Source organism: Pristiophorus japonicus, chromosome 1 (genome assembly GCF_044704955.1).
Source record: "Pristiophorus japonicus isolate sPriJap1 chromosome 1, sPriJap1.hap1, whole genome shotgun sequence".
Taxonomy (NCBI): domain Eukaryota; kingdom Metazoa; phylum Chordata; class Chondrichthyes; family Pristiophoridae; genus Pristiophorus; species Pristiophorus japonicus.
Genome location: NC_091977.1, coordinates 148,810,007 through 148,832,393, shown reverse-complemented (window position 1 = coordinate 148,832,393; position 22,387 = coordinate 148,810,007). Strand labels below are relative to the sequence as shown.

General features: G+C 43.3%; 1 protein-coding gene across 1 annotated transcript in view; it reads left to right on the top strand.

Moving 5' to 3' along the window:
* ythdc2 (YTH domain containing 2) overlaps positions 1-11,915 on the top strand; it is a 138,020-nt gene extending 126,105 nt beyond the window's left edge. Inside the window, exon 31 of the mRNA XM_070883727.1 lies at positions 11,056-11,915. Within this exon, the coding sequence (XP_070739828.1) occupies positions 11,056-11,061 (6 nt within the window). The 3' untranslated portion in view covers positions 11,062-11,915. The remainder of the gene's footprint in view (positions 1-11,055) is intronic.
* The last annotated feature ends 10,472 nt before the right edge of the window (positions 11,916-22,387 follow it).

Sequence of the window (22,387 nt, the reverse complement as noted above, 5' to 3'; positions counted from 1 at the left end):
ACTTCTAATGCACACTTCCCCACCACCCCTGTTTGGAACATAATGTATAGCAGAACAATATTGTACCAACATTTTTCAATACAGCTCACATTGTACCACCTACAAATAACACTAATACTGAATACCAGTACATAGTAAAAGAAACTGTGTGTAACAGAACAAATAGTTTTTGTCTAGGTAGAATAATTTTGTATTTGGTTAACTGTCACTGGTACAATACAACACAGCACGACAGTTTTGTAAATCAAATACCTTTTCCACATCTCTCCAAAAGGTGATGACCCTTAGGGGTTTTTGTCAGTGGATTCTGGCAGCCCTTTCATTATCTTCCTCAAGTGACCATTCTTCATGTGTGGGTCCGGACACTCAGAATCGGGAGGTGATTTGACTGATATATAAACCATCCCTGCCGAACCTGACCCTGATCTCACCTATTGTCTACACATACACTTGTACCAGAGGTCACTGGATAGTGGCTGATTTTTCCCTTCCCTCACCTAGGTACCCCCAGGTTAATTGTGGTGGAACACATGTCCAGTTACTGAGGAACAGCAATCAACAAAGCAAATATAAAGCTAAACTAGATAAAACAGCAGTGTACAACTTAGAGGAAGGCATGCTTGATGTACAATATTCTGGTCAGACCATACTTTGATTACTGTATCCAGTTCTGGTCACTGACACAAGGGACACGTTAGAGGTGGTCCTCTGACACTAGTGATTAATCCTGTGGCTCTTCTATTAATTAAGTTATGAGGAAAAATGGAGAAAGTTAGACTTCCCAGCCTTTCAGTTAAGCAACTGAGAAGGGAACTCGTAGAGGTGGATAAAAAAGGTAAATCAAGACACTATTCCACATTATGCCATCAGGATTGGGAAATCACAGGTTCAAACTAGCCAAAGGCAAATTTAAGCTTATTTTCACATTGTCAGTCAAGGAAAAGAAGCAATTGTGGTGTCCCCTACTGCTGCTCTGACTGAAATCTGCAACCTCAGCACACAGTGGAGATTGAATTTGGGACTTTCCTGATTTGCTATGATATTGGATTCTTTTCCCTCAATCTGGTTCAGTGAAATCACTGAGTCGAATACCGATTGTGCTTTAAACAAAGCAAGCTTTTATTTAAAAAGCAAATCCCGATCGGGGACCTTATCAGACAGAAGGAATGCTTCCTGATAGATCGCACCCACTTCCTACGGACAAAGTGAGTTTACATTGTAAAGGGACGACGGTTATACATTTTTGGTAAAAGATAACGAGATACAATTAGAGTGACATCCTATTTCAGCCTATCCTCTTTGATCCCTCTTTACCATTGTCCACTCATAAGCCGATCTAAGAATGGTCTGTTTTTACACAAAGGCCCATTATGAGCTACTAAGACCTTGAGGTTTTTCTGCAACCTGTGGGTTTTGTTTCAATATGTGTTAGTGTTGTAACATTTTGCAGTCTCGAGTCTGAGATGTCATGGCTATTCCTCCATGAATTCTTTGTTAGCTTATACTGTCCATATATAATTCCCACGTTCTCAACTTCTCGACTTTAATATCTGTATACATTTAATATCCATGTTCAGTATGCATTCTCATTCCCCCCTTTTATCATTCCATGATAACACTTAGGATATTTTGCTGATTAAAAGAGTTCGGTTTTCCCGTCTCTCTTCTTAGGTCACCGTCGGTGTAGCTGGCTGTCTATCATTACGGGTAAAAGTTCATACTGGTCCATGTTACAATTAGGATGTCAACGGCCTTGTTCAGCTATGGAGAAGAGGAAATCTGGAACAGAAACAGGAATTAGAATAACCAGTAAAATAGGTTCGTTAGAGGGTGGTGAGCTTGCAGTGGTGCAGGTGAACCCAGGCACTTTTCCCCTCAACCTTGGCTGCAGTGGGGGTAGTGAGTAACACCTGAAAAGGCCCCTCCCATCGTGGCTCTAATCCCTTCCGAATCCATTTCTTAATCAGGACATACTTCCCTGGTACCACGAGGGATGATTCGGGTAAAACTGGGAGGTCGAGGTGAGCCTCTCGAACCTGGAGGTGAGCCTCTCGAACCTGGTTGTGAGCTAGTCGCAGAGCCTGAGTCAGAGAAAAAACATAGGTGGTCATCAGTCGAGCTAGGATACCATATCTAGGAACAATTTCCCTCATTAACACCTTAACAACAGTTTGAGCCTTATTGTCCAGGGTAGGGTAGGCTTCAATCCATCTGCTAAACACATCTACTATTACTAACACATATTTGTAACACTGAACTTTTTGCAACTCAATGTAGTCCAACTGCAATGTCTCAAAGGGACCTTCGGGTAGGGGCGTTTTACCCCAATCACAGGGGACTCCCTTCCCTGGATTATATTGCTGGCAAACCAGGCAACGACTACTGATGTTCTGGGCGAGCGCCTGGAGTCTAGGGTGCCACCAAGTAGCCAAAAGTGTGTCACTCGTGGTCCTTGCTCCACAATGAGTAGCAAAATGCATACATTCAATAACCCATGGAGCCAACTCGTCAGACATGCAAGTCTGTTCCACAGGAGTGGTCCAGAGTTTAGAAACATTGTCATAAGTACATCTATAATTTTTCCACAACAATTTTTCTTTTTCAGAAGCGTCCTCCTGTGCTTTAATAACATCTTGGATGGTTGGCATTTTTCCGAGGCTAACTTATCCTTTGCAGGATTTTTAGTCTGACTCATCATTTTGGGCACTACCATCTGTTGGTCATGAGAGGCCTGTTTGGCCTCTTCGTCAGCACAGTGGTTCCCTATATCAACCGGGGATTTTCTGGTGGTGTGGGCGGTACATTTAACAATGGCAATGTGCTTGGGGAGCATGAGGGCTTGCAACAAATCAGATACTAGTTGCTTATGGGATATCTCATTCCCCTGTGAGGTTAGGAATCCCCTATTTTTCCATAATTGTCCGAAATCATGGGCCACCCCAAAGGCATACCTAGAGTCGGTATAGATATTGACTTTGAGGTCTTTGGCCAAGATACAGGCTCGGGTGAGGGCGAATAGTTCAGCTTGTTGGGCAGAATAGGCGGTTTCAAAGGCGGCAGATTCCAAGACCTGATTCTCCTAGTTTACTATGGCGTATCCTGAGATTCGTGTACCTTCTGGATTAATAGAAGAACTTCCGTCAACATACATAATACAGTCTGGGTCTTCCATTGGTACATCAACTAAATCTTCCCTGACTGATGAGGCCTCTTGAATTAAAGATAAACAATCATGACTGGGTTCTTCCTCATCTTGGGGTGGCTCAGTAAGAAAACAGGCCGGATTAATTGCAGTACAGTGCCGAAAGGTCATCTTAGGATTGTTTAGTAAGTAGATCTCATATCTGCTGTGCCTGGCCATGGTAAGGTGTTGAGTCTGCAGTTGGCCCAGGAGGGCAGCTACGGAGTGAGAGGTGTACACAACAATATCCTGCTGGAGGGTGATGTTGGCAGCGGATTGAAGGCTATTGTAGATGGCGGTTAATATTTGAGTGCATACAGGGTGTCCCAAGGCAACAGGGTCTATTTTGGAAGAGTAGTAGGCAACAGGCCTATGCTTATCCCCGTGTTTCTGAGTTAAGACAGCAGTAGCACAGTCTTTCAGGATTGTACAGTACAGTTGAAAGGGCCGGTCATAGAGGGGCCGGCCCAAAGCTGGAGCTTGCAGCAGGGCTGTCTTTAGTTCCTTAAAGGCTTGGACGTCAGCGGTTTCTATTTCAAAGCTGCCTTCCTTATTTGTATACGGTGTGAGGTGCTTAGTAATCAGGGCAACATTAGGGATCCAGGATCTGCAGTAATTGATCATCCCCAACCACTGTCGCATTTGTCTAGCCGTGCTAGTGACTGGAAACTGGCAGATGGGTTCAATTCGACTAGCCTCCAAGGCTCGGTGGGTGCCTGATAAAATGATCCCAAGAAATTTGACTTGAGACTGGCCAATTTTGACCTTTGATGGGGAAACTATGTATCCCAGGGAGGACAAGTAATTCAGTAACCGATTAGCATCCTCCTGATTACTTGGTTCATCTGCGCTGGCTACCAGTAAATCGTCCACATACTGAATCAAAGTGGATCCCTTAGTCAGAGTGAGAGGCTGTAACTGTCTCTGCAGGCTCCTTGAGAATAAGGTCGGGGAGTGGATGAACCCTTGGGGAAGTCTAATCCAGGTATATTGCTGTCCCTGGTAAGTGAAGGCGAATAGGTACTGACTCGCCTGGGCTAGCGGCAAAGCGAAGAAGGCATGTTGAAGATCTATTATAGCAAAGATCTTGGCGTTTGCTGGGATTAATGACAGTATCTGTGCTGGGTTGGGAACCAGAGCGTGCAGGGGCTGGACGATAGCATTGATAGCTTGAAGGTCTTGAACTAAACGGTATTCGTTTGGCTTGCCTGGCTTAGGGACTGCCAGTATAGGAGTATTACACGGGGACTGGCATTGGACCAAAATGTTCCACTAGCCCCTTAATCAGTCGGTGGATACTCTGTATTGCCTGTGATTTCAGTGGGTACTGTCGGATAGAGGGCCAGTCCACATTGCCCTGCATTGGGATCTCAATCGGATCAATGGGAGTATAACCCACTTGGGAGAGGGGTCCTCTGCCCACACATGAGGATCCACATAGTCAGAGCCAGTATGATGCTGCAGAGTCGTTAAGACCTTCTCGGGGTCCCTGTGGAATTGGACTGTTCGGCCATGTTTTACAATTTGCACATCCCGGCTGGTAGGGTCAGCCTCGTCTATAGCCTGGCCCACCATAACTCCCAAATCTTTAACGTGGTGGGGAGGTAATACTTCACGAGTAATATGTGGTGCCACTGTTGGGGGCTGTCCATTTCCACAAAATCTGCCTTCCCTTCCGGTCCAGTCACTCTAGCCCTTAATAGAATTTCCTTCACTTCCCCTTCGTGATCCTGATAAAAGTTCTGCAGGTCCTGATTCTTTCCACTGGGATCGTATGCTAGGGTCACGTGATAGGGTGCCTGCGGCAGGTCCAGAGACCACCACTGAGGGGTTCTAGTGATATAATACTGCCGCTTAAGGGTTCCTTGTTTTACAATAATCCCATCATCTCCACACTCCAAATGCAACTGGAATTTGCAGAGGAGGTCTCTAGCCATCAAGTTACAGTCCAGATTGGTTGTGATAACAAATCGATGTTCCACCGATTCTTCCTGGTAACCTATTTTACTGACACCGGGAATGTAGAGACTTGTCCCAGGAATCCTGACAGTCCCTGTGTTTCAGTGAAGGCGGGAGTTTAAGCTTTGATTGTACAGAAGACATGAAGGCTCCCGTATCTATCAAGAAGGGTTGCCACTCATTCCGAATTTTTAACAATATCATCGGTTCGTCATCCGGGGAGGGTCCCTGCACAATCAAGCTACGTAGTCAATACGAATAATCGGGGGACGGTTGGCCAAAGGGGTTGTTCTGGGAGAAGTTAGTGTAAGATTCCCGTCCTCTTCCTCCTCTTCCTTTTTCGTGCTGACGGGAGGGACAATTTCTATTTCCAATGTCCTTCTTGCCCACAAATAAAGCATCCATCTCGTCTTTCCCAGCCCCGACCTCTTCCCATACCAGGCCGGGGACAGTAGGGCGGTCCGTAATTAGCAGGGCCCGGGCCATTTGGGTGTTTGGTATAACCGTATCCCTGTTTATCCACCCAACCCTGCACGCAACACTGCAGTTCCATCTGGTATCCCCTTGGGTCAGGTTTTGGTCCTTCCACCCGAGGCGGCTCTTCCTTTCTAGTCATTTATTCAGTCTTGACCCGGGTTGGGGGCGCACCTCCCTCCTCTCCTTTCTTTTCCTGCCAATAATATTTAACCGCCCTTTCCATCTGGGCTTTACTGTTATCTGCCCAATTCATATTATTTGTCCGGATAGCGTGAGCAATCGAATAGGGCAGGCACTGAAGTAGGATAGTGCAGAATTGAGGAGAATCCTCTCCTGCCCTGAAGCCATTATCTCCTGATTGACTTCCGTATATTTCAATAAATCTTTCCATGAATTCATCGGCAGTTTCTTCTCGTTTGGGTTTAGTTTCTAATACTGCGGCCATACTGATGGGCTTCTGAAGGGTTGTGGTGAGAGCATTAAAGATAGCGTTTAGGCGATCCTGGACATCGTTAGGGTGAGCAACCAACAATGCATCATGAGTAGCACGTCCTAGGTGAGTTAGAAATCGGGCATACTCAGTTGGGCTCAGGGTTTGCTTTACCAGGGCCCACAGGTCCCTTGATTCTGCATTATATCTATGCATGTCGAGGTCACTCTGTGAAATCGGAGGTCAGGGTTAAGTTTGGTTTGTGGATCCCTTTCAGCTTATTTATCTTAGCCTTTTAACTCTTCAATTTGTTTTGTTTGAGTATCTATTTCTTTATTGTATCAGGCAAGTATTATTACATAAGCTAGTTCTGTTTTTATTTTTATTCTGACTATTGCACCATTCCTCTGTTAGGTGAGTCTTTTTTCTATTAAATCCAAATTGATAATGTTCAGTATGAAACGGCTGTCAATAGAAAGGGTTAACTCCTTTACAGGTTTGTAAGAAGACCTGGTGTCATTACGTGACTTCACGTAACCATCTGAAAAAAAAATCTTCATCAGGAAAGGCAGCATTTGATTAAACTCCAATATCTGGTTCGCTGCTATTTCTGGCCAATTTGTATGCCACTTCCTTGGCTTTAATACTATCCCTGATTTCCCTTGATAGCCACGGTTGACCCATCTTCGCTTTTTTATTTTTATGCCAGACAGGAATGTACAATTGTTGTAGTTCATCCATGCAGTCTCTAAATGTCTGCCATTGCCCATCCACAGTGGAGGGTGGCCAATGTAACCCCACTTTTTAAAAAAGGAGGGAGAGGACAGGGAGTTGTGGACATCGGTAGTGGATCTTCTGGAATTTTTTGGGGATGTTTCCGGTGGAGTGGACAGGGGAGAACCATTTGATGTGGTGTATTTGGACTTTCGGAAGGCTTTCGACAAGGTTCCACACGGGATTGATGTGCAAAGTTAAAGCACATGGGATTGGGGGTAGTGTGCTGACATAGATTGAGAGATGGTTGTCAGACAGGAAGCAGAGAGTAGGAGTAGATGGGGACTTTTCAGAGTGGCAGGCGGTGAGTAGTGGGGTACTGCAAGGTTCTGTGCTGGGGCCCCGGCTGTTTGCACTGTATATTAATGATTTAGACGAGGGGATTGAGTGTAGTATCTCCAAATTTGCGGATGACACGAAGTTAGGTGGCAGTGTGAGCTGCGAGGAGGATGCTATGAGGCTGCAGAGCGACTTGGATAGGTTAGGTGAGTGGGCAAATGTATGGCAGATGAAGTACAATGTGGATAACTGAGGTAGTCCACTTTGGTGGTAAAAACAGAGAGACAGACTATTATCTGAATGGTGACAGATTAGGAAAAGGGGAGGTGCAACGAGACCTGGGTGTCATGGTACATCAGTCATTGAAGGTTGGCATGCAGGTACAGCAGGCGGTTAAGAAAGCAAATGGCATGTTGGCCTTCATAGCGAGGGGATTTGAGTACAAGGGCAGGGAGGTGTTGCTACAGTTGTACAGGGCCTTGGTGAGGCCACACCTGGAGTATTATGTACAGTTTTGGTCCTCTAACCTGAGGAAGGACATTCTTGTTATTGAGGGAGTGCAGCGAAGGTTCACCAGACTGATTCCCGGGATGGCGGGACTGACCTATCAAGAAAGACTGGATCAACTGGGCTTGTATTCACTGGAGTTCAGAAGAATGAGAGGGGACCTTATAGAAATGTTTAAAATTCTGATGGGTTTAGACAGGTTAGATGCAGGAAGAATGTTCACAATGTTGGGGAAGTCCAGAACCAGGGGTCACAGTCTAAGGATAAGGGGTAAGCCATTTAGGACTGAGATGAGGAGAAACTTCTTCACCCAGAGAGTGGTGAACATGTGGAATTCTCTACCACAGAAAGTTGTTGAGGCCAATTCACTAAATATATTCAAAAAAGAGTTAGATGTAGTCCTTACTACTAGGGGGATCAAGGGGTATGGCAAGAAAGCAGGAATGGGGTACTGAAGTTGCATGTTCAGCCATGAACTCATTGAATGGCCTACTCCTGCACCTATTTTCTATGTTTCTTTGTTTCAACTACTCACTGATAAACTTGAGCCACCAGTGAAGATTAATTGTTACCTGTCCATATAAAGGTCCTCCACATTCTTGGTTCCTTTGCTTAGTTTGTCCAGACCCCTCTGAATGAGATCAATTTCTAATTCTTGCCACTTGTCCACATAACTTGCTGCTATTAGCAAATGTATTGGTAGAAACATTGGCTTCCATGTTCATGAATAGTGTGATTGCCTGAGCACCCAGAACAAAACCCCTACAGAATTTTACTAGTTTCTCCCCATTTATAATCACCACTTCATTCTTGTTGCCAAGCCTTTTTTCAATCTTACATTTTTACCAATTTTACATTTGACTTCGGAGAGGAATTTCCCAGATTTTTTGTTCCCAAATTGCGCCTCTCAGGATATCACATGGTTTTGGGTGGGGTGGAGTGTATATTTTGATACATAAGGTATCACATTTGTGTGGGACAGGCTCAATGAACCGGAGGGTCTTTACCTGTCCGTCATTGTTTGTATTGTATGTATGACTTAAACTTTTTACACAATAATTTCCACAGGGAACTAACTTGTCGAACTTCTGCAAACCACTTACAAACCAGTTTACTCACCTCTTCGGTGAACTCCAGTAGATTACTGAGGTGTCACCTTTTGCTTTTAAATCCATGCTATTTTTTTTATATGAACATTAATATCCATATACTTTTGAGCTCCGCCCACCTACCATGGATGTTCAGCTAACTGCTTCTTGGTATAACATTCAATATTTTCCTGTCTTCAGGTACTGCGCCAATATTCTGCTCCAGAATTTATGGAGCTTATAAAACATTAACCAGAGTTTTGCCAATTTTGCACTTGTTAAATTAAAGATTTAGGGGTATATCCCATCTGGGCTAAATGGATTGTAGATATTCTTTGTGTTTTTTGACAACTGCTTTATCGATCACTAGATTTCCAAATCAGATTGACTGGATTGAGATAGTGTTCTCATCTGCTCGCAGCTCTTGGATTATCTTAAAAATGCACTGCAGTATAGCATTGTGCTAGTCTCTATGCTGTTAACTAATCTCAGCCAGGGCAGCAGTAGGACTGAATAGTTGACCCTGGTATCCCTCTTAGGCTTCCACTCCTGATTACCCAGTGTCCCAGCTAGTAAGTGCACTTCTGTGGATGTCTCATGAAGTCACCATCAGGTTCGCTGTGAAACCTGGCGGCATTAATTTCCAAGGCTACATGCATCGTGAGTACTGTGCGCAGTTCTCGTCACCAAGGCACAAAGGAGACATTCAAGCGCTGGAAGCAGTGCAGAGAAAAGCCACAAGGCTGATCTCTTGTGTCAAAGGTCTAACTTATTAGGAACGACTGGAGAAACCTGGACTTCTCAGATGCCTCTTTTCCAAGCTGATAAGTGCTCTTGTAGAGGTATACACAATAGCCAAAGGGATGGAAAAAGTAACTGTGGGATATTTTAAATGAGTAGGACATGGTTTCAAATTAGTAAAATGTAAATTTGGGACTGATGACAGAAAATTAGTTTTTGCACAAGAACAATCGACACATGGAATAGAGTTCGGGATAGAGTAGTGGAGGTGAGAACCATGGAATCGAAACAATTGATGCAGCAATGAAATTACTTTAGGGTCTTTCTGGATGGATGGGCTAAATGGCTTTCCTCAAACTTAATTATCTTGTGAAGAATGGACACCTGGGTAAAAGTGAGGGGAAAAACTGAAAAACAATCTATTTCCTCTTTAATAATATTTCTAGCGAGCTTGTCTCTTACCACAGATGTGAGCTTTGAGTGTTTAACTGATCTAAATATGCCACCTATTATTGCTTTTGTAAATTTTTTTCAAAAATGGATCTCATTGCGATCTGTAATCCAGCGCGTGCTAACTTATACTTATTTTAGTTACCCTCAACTGACATTTGCATGAATTGAAATCCTCACTACATTTTGATTAAACCTGTGTATTATATAATTAATCTATCATGGTTCACAATTATTTCTTAGTCGTAATTGTTCTTTACATTTGATACTCTCTAGTTTGCCCTTTTTTTTAAAAAAAGAGGAGTTAGGAGCAGGTCAGGGTTTTTGTAATGAAATGTATTGTACATTCTTTGGGCTAGAAATTGGCCTTTGGCAATAGGAGTTTTTCAGCATTTTTCACCAAAAATACTGTTTAAAAATACCACAATTTTTAAAAAAGGCCTAAAATTGGCAAAACATTGGGCCTGACGGTAAAAATCGGTATTGCACGAGGTTTTGCGGTGGAAACCGCAGTCCTCGCCAACTTTAGTCCAAGGCCGATTACCGCTAAAAAGACTGGCCCTGGGAGGGGGAAAACGCACAAAAAGATTGCAAAAAATAAAAAATCACAAGACACTTATCTAGTGAATCGCTGAAAAAAAAGAAAAAAAGAAAAACTTTAACTTAGCTTTTTTGCAGGTCTTCATACTTACTGTTGTTTCTGGGGCTGCAACACAGGTTTTTTTTCGGGCGTTTTTTTCCCACACAGAATACGGGTGCGGTGAATGGCCAATTTAAAGCGATATCGCTTTTTTTCATCTTGCACGATGGCAGTCCGCTTTTCAGCGGTATTTCAAAACCACCGGCGCACAACTTTAGGTGAACATCTTTTTCCATCAAAAAAGTTGAAATATCGCTGAAAAAACAGGCATAAGGCTGGCCAATTTCTAGCCCATATGTTCACTCAGTTTAAATCTTTTCAATGCTGGAAAAGGGATGATGAGAATTGAAAAATAATTGAACTTGTGAAACTTGAATTTTAAAAAAATCTCTCTTGGTAGCATATCTCCTGAGATTGAAATTTGGTCCCTGACCTGCTCTTAGCCAGGCACTAAGAGATGCGCAGAGTGCATTTAGATTATCCTTGGCAACGTGAACTACAGTTACTAATGTATTTTTCCTCCTTTCAGTCCTAGAGATCCTCCTATTCAGTTCAGTTCACTTTTCAGCAACTCTGCATTTTCTGATGTTTTATTTTGCAATACCGAAGATGCACAGGAGCCCAAAACCAGCTAACTCCCATAGAACTTTGTACACGTAGTGAACTTCATTAGGACCAAGTTATGCTTAAAAACTGACACAGGATTGATAGTTGAGGTAGGGGAGGGAGATGGGAGGTGAACGTTGTGTTTAATATTTGTGAAATTGATCTACAAAAGATAAGAAAAGTAGTTATGTCTTGTTGAACTCTGTTCTGTTGCTGTTTCTGAATTGTGAAGAAATAGTTCCAACAGCATTAGATTTAAGAGTATGAATATGTGAAAGAGACTGTACTTTTTCATTAGACTGCCTTAAGCACACATTTGTAAGTAACCTTTCCTCTGCCAGAAGTGTTTTGTGTAGAGGGCTTACAAATTAGACTTAAAATTTCCTTTTAAAAGAAACTCGGTAGAACTACAGTATAAGGATCGAGATTATTTTAGTTTTTTTTGTCCTCTTGTATTTAAAAAGCAATTCAAGTTATTTGGAAAAATATGCCTGAGAAACACAAGTCTATACTATGGATGTCAAATCGAATCTTTTGTCAAGTTTAAATTGTCTGTTATGTTGAATTTTACAATATTGCAACTTACCTCCACCTTCCCAGTTGCAGGTTCACTTTATTGCGACTAGATTTTCCAATAAAAATGGTATCAAATAGATTTAATTGAAAAATGTTGTTTGATCTGATTGTAACATGGATGCACACAGTTCATAACCCTTTAGGGAGGATCTGTCTGAGAGTAAAATATTGAAAGTTATATTACAAACCAAATATATTTTCAAACAATTTTGCCAAGATGTACATCATTTGTGTTACTGATTTACTGTGAACCAAGGAGCCAGTAATAAGTTGATGAGAATTTTTAGTTACTAGCTCAAAAGTACAAGAGCATTGTTAGTTAAAATGGTGGCCGAATTGAAACCTGTATAGCTGTTAAATAGATTGAGTTTTGAAAATTTAAGCTTTGCACAGAAAGAAACTTGCTGTTCAGTGTATTGATTGTCTCAAAAGCTTTGGTAAACTTACAAGAAACTGTAAAAATGGCAGCAGTGTTGATCCATTATGTTGTCTGAAGTTTGTTGGTCATAATGCAATTTAGTTTAAAGGTTATTAGCCTAATTTTAAACCTCTAAGTTCGCAAATATATCTGGTAGACTGAACTACTCAGCACTTTGAGGCATGTCGTCAAAATTTGAATACAAACTAGAAATCTATTTATTATGCTATATACAATGCAATGTATTTTTTGGAGGGGAATGAATGAGATGGTTTTTCACTAACGTTAACGGGAGCATGTTTCATTGCTATGTAGCAAATGTATGCAAGTCAAACCTTTCATTAAAATATTTCTTATAATGGACTAATTTTATGATCACATCTAAAGTTCCATTACAAATCCCTCACGAGGAACCAAAGTCTACATGAGTTTGATTGTAGACAGACAACCATTCCAAGAAAGAGTAAACTGTTTCGATTTGACGTACTAACTAGTAGTTCATCACTTATATAATCATAATTGTGGGTGAAAATTCTACACTTGACTCTTGATGCAGTGGGTTGATTTACTAATGTGCTTCACCATTGACTTGTAGAATATAACTTTCCATCAAAAAATGCAGCAGCAAGTTCTTGACTTCATTAGTTGCTGCTGAATGAAAGTACATACATCCACACAGAGAAGGAGCAAATATCTTAAGTGAATCTGCTCTCACTGCTCACACATACCTCCTGCTGGTTGGTTTGTTTGGCTTTGACATCAACCTTAAAAGCAGCTTACCAGTCTGACATTGTAGAATTGGAAATTACAAAATTAATATTTTAATTGCAATGTGGTTTATAGAAATAGGAAACTTTCATCTCCTCTCTGTGATGGCTGATAAGGGTCATAACGCCAGATGAGATTGAGCAGTCTTAAGCCAATGCACTGAAGATAGATGCTGTTAAGTTATATGGGAAATAGAAATGTCTATTGCAGCAGGAAGCACACTTAAACTCAGTCATGCGTCAACCTTGATATTAATATTAAGAGTACTTGATGTTACTCTGTTCACAGGAACATTTGTCCATTTTTAGTAGTCATCTGTCACCCTGGTATGAAAGTTACAAAGTAATTTTTGTATAAATGCAGTGATTTTCTTTTGGCCAACTGTTTTGCACTGTTGGTCAAAAAACTTCTTGTAAACACCAAATGACGATTAAAAATAAATCTTAAAACAAGTTCCCATCAATAGTTGACTATACTGACTGAAACATTATAAATGATTTATGCCCAAAATTTAGCAGCATAGGATGCATTATAACTTCAGCTGATTGACATTTTGCAATGGGGGTAGTGAAAAATAAATGGATGTTATTTCCAATACAAAATGTACATATTGCTGCAGTGTGCAGTTATGTTTTTACTTTTGAAGGTTGACAATTACTTTTTTTAATGAAGGAATATAATTCAAAGAATAAACTAATTTGTTTCTACATTAGTGTGCACTGTCTGGTCTGTTTTGTTGAAATTTGTTTTTTTATTGATGGGCACTGCAAACACAGCATTTTAAATTAAAAAACAAATTAGTATAAATTCCCACAAAACACTGGATTATTTTTAAAATGGGTTTCCTCAATCATCTGAATGCCCAATTATCTATTTATATAAACTATGAACTACCATCTGGATAACAAAACAATTTCAGATTTTTCTAAAAATGTATGCGTTTCTCTCATATGTCTCCGTTACTATCTGATATATTGATAATCTTGCATCTGCACATACTTCCTTTCTATAAAACCTTACTTCCTTTTGTCACTTTATAATTTTCTCATTATAAATTCCTCTGTTGGGAAACTAACTGTAAATATCAGAGCTTTTATTAATTCTTTGACAAATAATATTTTTTCAACAGTATGAATTGTGACCTAAATAACTTCAAACAACATATCAGTAGTTTATAAGACTGCAGTTGCACTATGCTCTACCGATCAGTGGAGTATATGCACAGTGGGTGTTTTATACAGTATTATTTCATATTATTTTGTGATGCTGTATTTGAGTTTGTTTTAATTCATTATAAATTTCAGTCAATTCTCTTACAATTCTGACATTTCTGAAGTTTTCAATAAAATTAGGTGCATTTCACTGCCCTTTCCAGCTAAGAAAAAATAATTTTAGTAACAGTAAAGGCTATTCACAATTTCTATCATGCTTATTTTTCTCAGTTAAATTCCATTGTTTTATTTTCCCATTTAATCCTTTCCCTAGCTCTTCCCATTGTTCTAAAATGTGCTCATCTATATTTTTGCACATGTTTGTTGCCATAGTCGTAACTTATGCATGAAAATGAATGATACAAGAAGAATTTGAATACAAATACTCCTCCACTTCTAGGTGACTAAATGGTTGCTGACAACAACAATTTGCGTTTATATAGTTCCCTTAACATAGAAACAAAGTTGCAAGGTGCTTACCACAGCCATAAAGAAAAATGGAGACCGAGCAAAAGAAGGAGATTTTTTTTATTCGTTCCTGGGATGTGGGCGTCACTGGCAATGCCAGCATTTATTGCCCATCCATAATTACCCTTGAGAAGGTGGTGATGAGCTGCCTTCTTGACCCGCAGCAGTCCTTATTTATTTATTTTTTTAAATCCAATTTCGTTCCAGATCAACTCTAACGCCAAAGATCACTTTGCGCCAATGTGTTTGATCTTAGGCCAAAAGGCCGAGAGGCGAAGTTGCACCGTTCCTGGAAATATTGCAATACCAGGTCGGTGCATGGAGTGGACGGGGCATGCCCCTGATCCAGCTCCCTGTCCAACAGTCCTTATGGTGAAGGTACTCCCACAGTGCTGTTAGGGTGAGAGTTCCAGGATTTTGACCCAGCGACGATGAAGGAATGGCGATATACTTCCAAGTCAGGATGGTATGTGATTTGGACGGAACTTGGAGGTGGTGGTGTTCCCATGCGCCTACTGCCCTTGTCCTTCTAGGTGGTATAGGTCGCGAGTTTGGGAGCTGCTGCCAAAAAAGCCTTGATGAGTTCCTGCAGTGCATCTTGTGGATGGTACACAATGCAGCCACAGTGCGACGGTAATGGAGGAAGTGAATGGTTAAGGTGGTGGTTGAGCTGCCAATCAAATGGGCTACTTTGTCCTCAATGGTGTCGAGCTTCTTGAGTTTTGTTGGAGCTGCACTCATCCAGGCAAATGGAGAATATTCCATCACACTCCTGACTTGTGCCTTGTAGATGGTGGAAAGGCTTTGGGGAGTCAGGAGGTGAGATACACGCCACAGAATACCCAGCTTCTGACCTGCTCTTGTTGCCACTGTGTTTATGTGGCTAATCCAGTTAAGTTTCTGGTCAATGGTGACCTCCAGGATGTTGATGCTGAGGGATTCAGCGATGGTAATGCCGTTGTATGTCAAGGGGCGGTGGTTAGACTCTCGCTTGTTGGAGATAGTCATTGCCTGGCACTTGTGTGGCACGAATGTTACTTGTCACTTATCAGTCCAAGCCTGAATGCTGTCCAGGTCTTGCTGCATGTGGGTATGGACTGCTTCATTATCTGAGGAGTTGTGAATGGAACGGCACACTGCGCAGTCATGAGCGAATATTCCCACTTCTGATCTTATGATGGAGGAAGGTCATTGATGAAGCAGCTGAAGATGGTTGGGCCTAGGACACTGCCCCGAGGAACTCCTGCAGCGATGTCCTGGGACTGTGATGATTGACCTCCAACCATCACAGCCATCTTTCTTTGTGCTCGGTATGACTAGCCAGTGGAGAGTTTTCCCCATGATTCCCATTGACTTCAGTTTTATTAGGGCTCCTTGGTCACACTCGGTCAAATGCTGCCTTGATGTTGAGGGCAGTCACTTTCGCCTCACCTTTTGGAATTCAGCTCTTGTCCATGTTTGAACCAAGGCTGTAATGAGGTCTGGGACCGAGTGGTCCTGACGGAACCCAAACTGGACATCGGTGAGCAGGTTATTAGTGAGTGCACTGTTGACGACACCTTCCATTACTTTGCTGATGATTGAGAGTAGATTGATGGGGCGATAATTGGCCGGATTGGATTTGTCCTGCTTTTTGTGGACAGGACATACTTGGGCAGTTTTCCACGTTGTTGGATAGATGCCAATGTTGTAGCTATACTTGAAACAGCTTGGCTAAAGGCGCGGCTAGTTCTTTAGCACAAGTCTTCAGAACGACAGCCGGGATGCTGATAGCTTTTGCTGTATTCAGTGTGCTCAGCCTTTTCTTGATATCACGTGGAGTGAAGCGAATTGGTTGAAGACTGGCTTCTGTGATGGCTGAAAATAGTTGTAAATGCTTCAGCCTTGTCTTTTGCACTCACGTGTTGGGCTCCGCCATCATTGAGGATGGGGATATTCATGGAGCTCCTCCTCCTGTTAGTTGTTTAATGGTCCATCACCATTCACGACTGGATGTGGCAGGACTGCAGAGCCTTAATCTGATCCGTTGGTTGTGGGATCGCTTAGCCATGTCTATAGTATGCTGCTTCCGCTTTCTAACATGCATGTAGTCCTGTGTTACAGCTTCCCCAGGTTGGCACCTCATTTTTAGGTATGCCTGGTACTGCTCCTGGCAAGTTCTTCTACGCTCTTAATTGAACTAGGGTTGGTCTCTTGGCTTGATGGCAATGGTAAAGTGAGAGATATGCCAGGCCATGAGGTTACAGATTGTGGTGGAGTACAATTCTGCTGCTGATGACCCACAGTGCCTCATGGATTCCCAGTTTTGAGCTGCTAGATCTGTTCTGAATCTATCCCATTTAGCATGGTGGTAGTGCCACACAACACGATGACGGTGTTCTCAGTGTGAAGACAGGACTTCGTCTCCACAATGTGCGATGGTCGTTGGTACCAATGCTGTCATGGACAGATGCATCTTTGACAGGTAGGTTGATGAGGACAAGGTCAAGTAGGTTTTTCCCTCGTGTTGGTTCTTTCACTACCTGCTGCAGGCCCAGTCTGCCATCTATGACCTTCAGAACTCAGCCAGCTCGGTCAGTAGTGATGCTACCAAGCCACTCCTGATGGACATTGAAGTCCCCCATCCAGAGTACATTCTATGTCCTTGCTACCTCAATGTTTCATCCAAGTGCTGTTCAACATGGAAGAGTAATTATTCATCAGCTGAGGGAGGGCGGTAGGTGGTAATCAGCAGGAGGTTTCCTTGCCCTTGCTTGACTTGAAAACACGAGACTTCATGGAGTCTGGAGTCGATGCTGAGGACTCTCAGGGCCACTCCCTCCCGAATATACCACTGTGCCACCACCCCTGGTGGGTCTGTCTTGCCGGTGGGACATTACATACCCAGGGGTGGTGATGGAGTCTGGGACATTGGCTATAAGGTATGATTCTGTGAGTATGACTTGTCAGGCTGTTGTTTGATTAGTCTGTGGGACAACACTCCCAATTTTGTTACAAGTCCCCAGATGTTGGTGAGAAGGACTTTGCAAGATCGACTGGGCTGGGTGTGCCGTTGTGTCTGTAGCTGGTGCCGAGGTTGATTCCGGGTGATCTGTCTGGTTTTATTATTATTGTTTTTCGTAGCAGTTGTGTACAAATGAATGGCTTACTAGGCCATTTCAGAGGGCAGTTAAAAGTAAACTACATTGCTGTGGGTCTGGAGTCACCTATAAGCTAGACCAGGTAAGGACTGCAGATTTCCTTCCCTAAGGGACATTAGTGAACCAAATGGGTTTTTTCAACAATCCGGTAGTTTTCATGGTAACCATTACTGATACTAGCTTTTTTATTCCAGATTTATTTAATTAGCTGAATTTAAATTTAAATGAGATATTAGAAGTGTGATGTATGTAGCACTCAAATCACTGACTCCACATGGTTTGATGCTGTAATAACTGCTGTGACCATAGTGTAACCCCAGAGTGCCTCTCAGGTGTGGTGGGCAGCCTTTTGTACTCTGGCTTGCAGGTACTTTCAGGTCTCCCAACACAACGCCCTCTGTGGCGCACTATTGTACTTATACATTTAATGTACCTGGACAATACATAACATCTCACTTTCCCCCCTCCCCCCGAGTTCCAAAAGCCATTGCTGATGACCTTGGCCTTGTTGATTTGTGAGTGAGTGTCCTTGACCATCCACTTCCCTCTTCTCCCCCATGTGGAGATTATGCTGCGATCCGGTGCAAGCTTGTGGTATTTGCAGTCCTTACATGTGTGATACAAGTACACAAACATAATCTCCAACAGAAAGCAGGTATACATAGACAGTACATTTATATGGTATATATAATATGTGATACAGATGTTATGTCAAAAGGTTGCAGGTACATTGAACAGTTATTTAATCCCAGCTCCTCTGGGTGAGGTACGGTGGTGGTACACTGCCCCTTTTTGCCCGAGGTAATGGGCTGCGCTGAGACGGGGTGTCGCAACTGGTGCGTTGCCTCTGTTCTCAGAAAGTAGTCGCTTTGGCGGCTCATCTGCAGCCGCTGAACCATTGCATGAATCACCTAAATCGAAAATCACATTAGCCCGTTAGTCACGGATCCATATCCCTTTTACTTGTACCACGTGGTATTAACTCTCTTCGTAATTCATATCCATAATTTTAAACACAGTAACCATTCAGCATTAAAATATTAACTCTTATAAGTTGTAATTCTACATTCACATAGCTCTTGCCTTACAAAAGTCATTGTGGGGACCGCCCACGGTGTAAGGCCCTTTGAAGACTCCCGGGTGCATTTCCCTTTTAAGATGCCATCTTGTAGTTCCCACAAGGCTTCCCTTGGGCACCGCCATTTTAGTTGCTCTGCTGGCCTTTGTCTGCAGAGTTCTGTTGCCACGAGACTCACCACCATCTTGAGCTCGCTGGTGAAGAAAGAACAGAGGGAACAAAGAAGAAAGACGGGAAAAACGGCCCAGAACAACCCATCTTGACTCTGGCAGAAGTGGCTCCCTGGACTCGATCAGTCACAGTCCCCGTGAGTCTCTCCATACTTGCTGCCGCATCCGCCGCTCTGGCTCGCGTTCTCCCGAGTCACGCCAGCCGCCGCTGCAGCCTCCGCTCCCACTGCTGTCTCCGCACTTGCCGCCCCTCCTGCGGCCGCTGTAGCCGTTCCTCCTGTGGCCGCCGTAGTCGCCCCTCCTGTGGCCGCCGTAGCCACCTCTCCTGCGGCTGCCGTAGCCCCCACCATCACAGCCGCTACTGATGCCCGACCTTTCCTCTGCGTGGGCCCACCGGATCCGCCGGCCATCGATGGACCTCCCGCTCATTGCCTGCAGCGCCCCGCCGGCCTGCACCCCAGCAATCGGCCCGCACCTGCAAAACTGCTCTGCCAGGGTCTGCTTGTCTGTGGAGGCTGAGGCTGCAGGATTGCTTGAGGTCCGGAGTTCTGGGCTGCTGTCGCCTGTGTGTGGATTTAGGCTGCAGCTCCAGCTCGGTCGGCGCTGCTCTTTGGGAACCCGGGGAGCAGCAGTCTGTGGAGGAATGATGAAGTCTTCTCTACTCCCACGGACTTTCCCCATCCACCTCCTGCCGAGAAGCGTCGGCCCATCGCCTGCAATGACCCACAAAGGTCAAAGATACCTGCACATCTGCCCTGCCAAGAACAGCTATAGGTTCCTTGGTGTCGGTACGCAGCTTTGCCGTGACCGGGACCAGCTTGGGTCGTGCAGCTGGGTTGACCCACAGTTTATCAAAAGTTCTCTGACCCATCAACGACGGACCCGATCCCGTATCCACTGCCATACTCACTGGGACTCCGTCAATTTTTACTTCCATTATCACTGGGGGCGAATAGTCGGTGCACGTATGCAGTCCTAACACCTCATCATCTTCCTGCTCCTCGCTGAACAGTGGATCATCCCCCATCTCCTCAGCCACGCGGTGAGTCAGATTTCTTTTACACATACGCTGAAGGTGGCCTTTAATGTGGCAGGTATTGCTCGTATACTCCGCAAACCTGCACCGGTGAGCTCCATGGCTTCCTCTGCAGCGCCAGTATGGTCTGGTTGATTAGCCCCCCTCTGCGGACTCTTGAGTTCCAGGACCCCGAGGTCCATGCTCTCTGCCTCGGGTAGAGCCACGTTCTGCAGTTTTGTCCGTGGTGGGCGCTATCCTGTGGACAGTGCCTGCCAGGTTCGAGACTGTGGATCATTTGCTTGGTGCTGCAAGTCGAGGTCATATATGCCCGACTGATGGTGATGGCTGTTGTCAGGGTGGCTGTGGGTTCAGTGGCTAGCAGCTTGTGAAGGAGGCCCTCGTGACCAATCCCCATAACAAAAACGTCCCGTAACGCCTCGTCAAGGTGTGCACCAAAATCACACGGCGCCACGAGTCTCCTGAGGTCCGCAGCCTATTTGGTGACATCCTGACCCTCGGGTCTGCAGTGATGGTAGAATTTGTGCCTGGCCATGAGAATGCTCTCCTTTGGTTTCAACTGGTCACGAATGAATGCGATCAGCTCCTCATATGACTTGTCCCTGGCGCTCGTGGGTGCCAGCAAATCCCTGACGAGACAGTAAACCTCATCGCCACAATTGGAAAGCAATATCGTCTTACGCTTATCTCTCATTGCGTCCGTGTCCGTCGTCAGGTCATTTGCTGTGAAGTAGTACTCGAGCCTTTTCGTAAAGGCCTCCCAATCATTGCCCACCACAAAATCCTTTAGCGAGCCCAGAGTAGCCATGGTTGCATGAAGTTCGTCTGTGTCTTTGTCGCCAATGTGATGTATGTAGCACTCAAATCACTGACTCCACACGGTCTGGTGCTGTAATACTGCTGTGACCTTAGTCCTTTATTGTGTAACTCCAGAGTGCCTCTCGGGTGTGGTGGGCAGCCTTTTATACTCTGTCTTGCAGGTACTTTCAGGTCTCCCACCATAGCGCCCTCTGGCATACCATTGTACTCATGTATTGTCCAGGTACATTAAATGTATAATAAGAAGGGGTGTCCAAAAGTTTAGTCAACAAGGTGGGTTTGAAGGGGAGGGAGGTAGAGAGATGGAGGGAATTTCAGTACCCGGGGCCTAGATGGCTGAAGGCACATCCACTGATGGAGGGACAAAGGAAGTGGAAGACCAGAATTGCTCAGTTTATAATCATGTTTGTGTTGCTTTGGTCCTGGGTTTTCATAAATAGTGTTCCACATCCATATTGTGCATTCCCTTCATTATTTTTAAATAAACCTGAATCTAATCCATCCCTGTTTTGCTATTGAGAATGTACATGCCAACAATCAGTGTTTCATGCTAATCATCAGCGTGTTGGTTTTTGCTGATACAAATCAGTACAACATAGACCCCTCTTAGCCCCCAATTGGAATAACAAGCTGTACATAAGAACATAATCCTCTAGAATTTTACACTAAGAAGAAATCCATTCTTGGTAAACATCCTTTGCTTTGTGTTCTGTGAACAAACCACAGCTGCTGTTGATCTCAATTCTTAATAGGAAAAAGCAGTTGCTAATAATTTAAATGTGAGACTTGCCTGAATTTGTTAATTCAGTTGCTGGTTTGCTTTGAAATCTTTTGAACAAAACAAAGAAACTGAAATCCTCATAGGATGAAGGGTGGGGGAACCTTTCCTCTTCAACTCAGAGAAACCTAAGGGTGCATGCTGAGAAATTCTGCAAGTGGTGCTCATTCCAAATGCAGAGTTGTGGTTAACTCCAATTAGTAAATATCCAGATGAACCCAAGACACTTGAAGCAGGCTGAGGCTCAGAACTTAATGACAATTCAATGGGTAAATTTAATTTGTACGTACTTTATTTCTTCAGTTATGATTTGCTGTTGTTTTACTTTGAGCTAGTTACCAAAATATAATAGTGCAAATGTGACTGAAAAATTGTGACAACAGGAAATAAGGTGAATGTGTACAGAAAGTGCATGCTATACACATCATTTTAAAATATAAATAGAATTCTATTACATCATGATTATTCCCCCCTCATAGGTTTACTAAATAAGCAAATGTACTTTTTATGTTAGTTCATCGCTCAGTCTGTGACTACTTGCCACACAGTAGACAATTCAATATCACTGCGCAAATTCCTTATTTCACTTCCTTTGGTTTAATTTATTTTAACTGGTAATGGCTATTTTTTTTCCATATAATTATTTGCCAAGAATCTAAGTTTGACTTTAAATAAACAAGCCCACTCACTGCAAGTATACTGACACTTCAGAAATGTGAGATACAGGTATACCTAAAATGTAAAATATTCAGGATCACTTTTCTCAACTGCAAAAACATTGTTCTGTGATCTT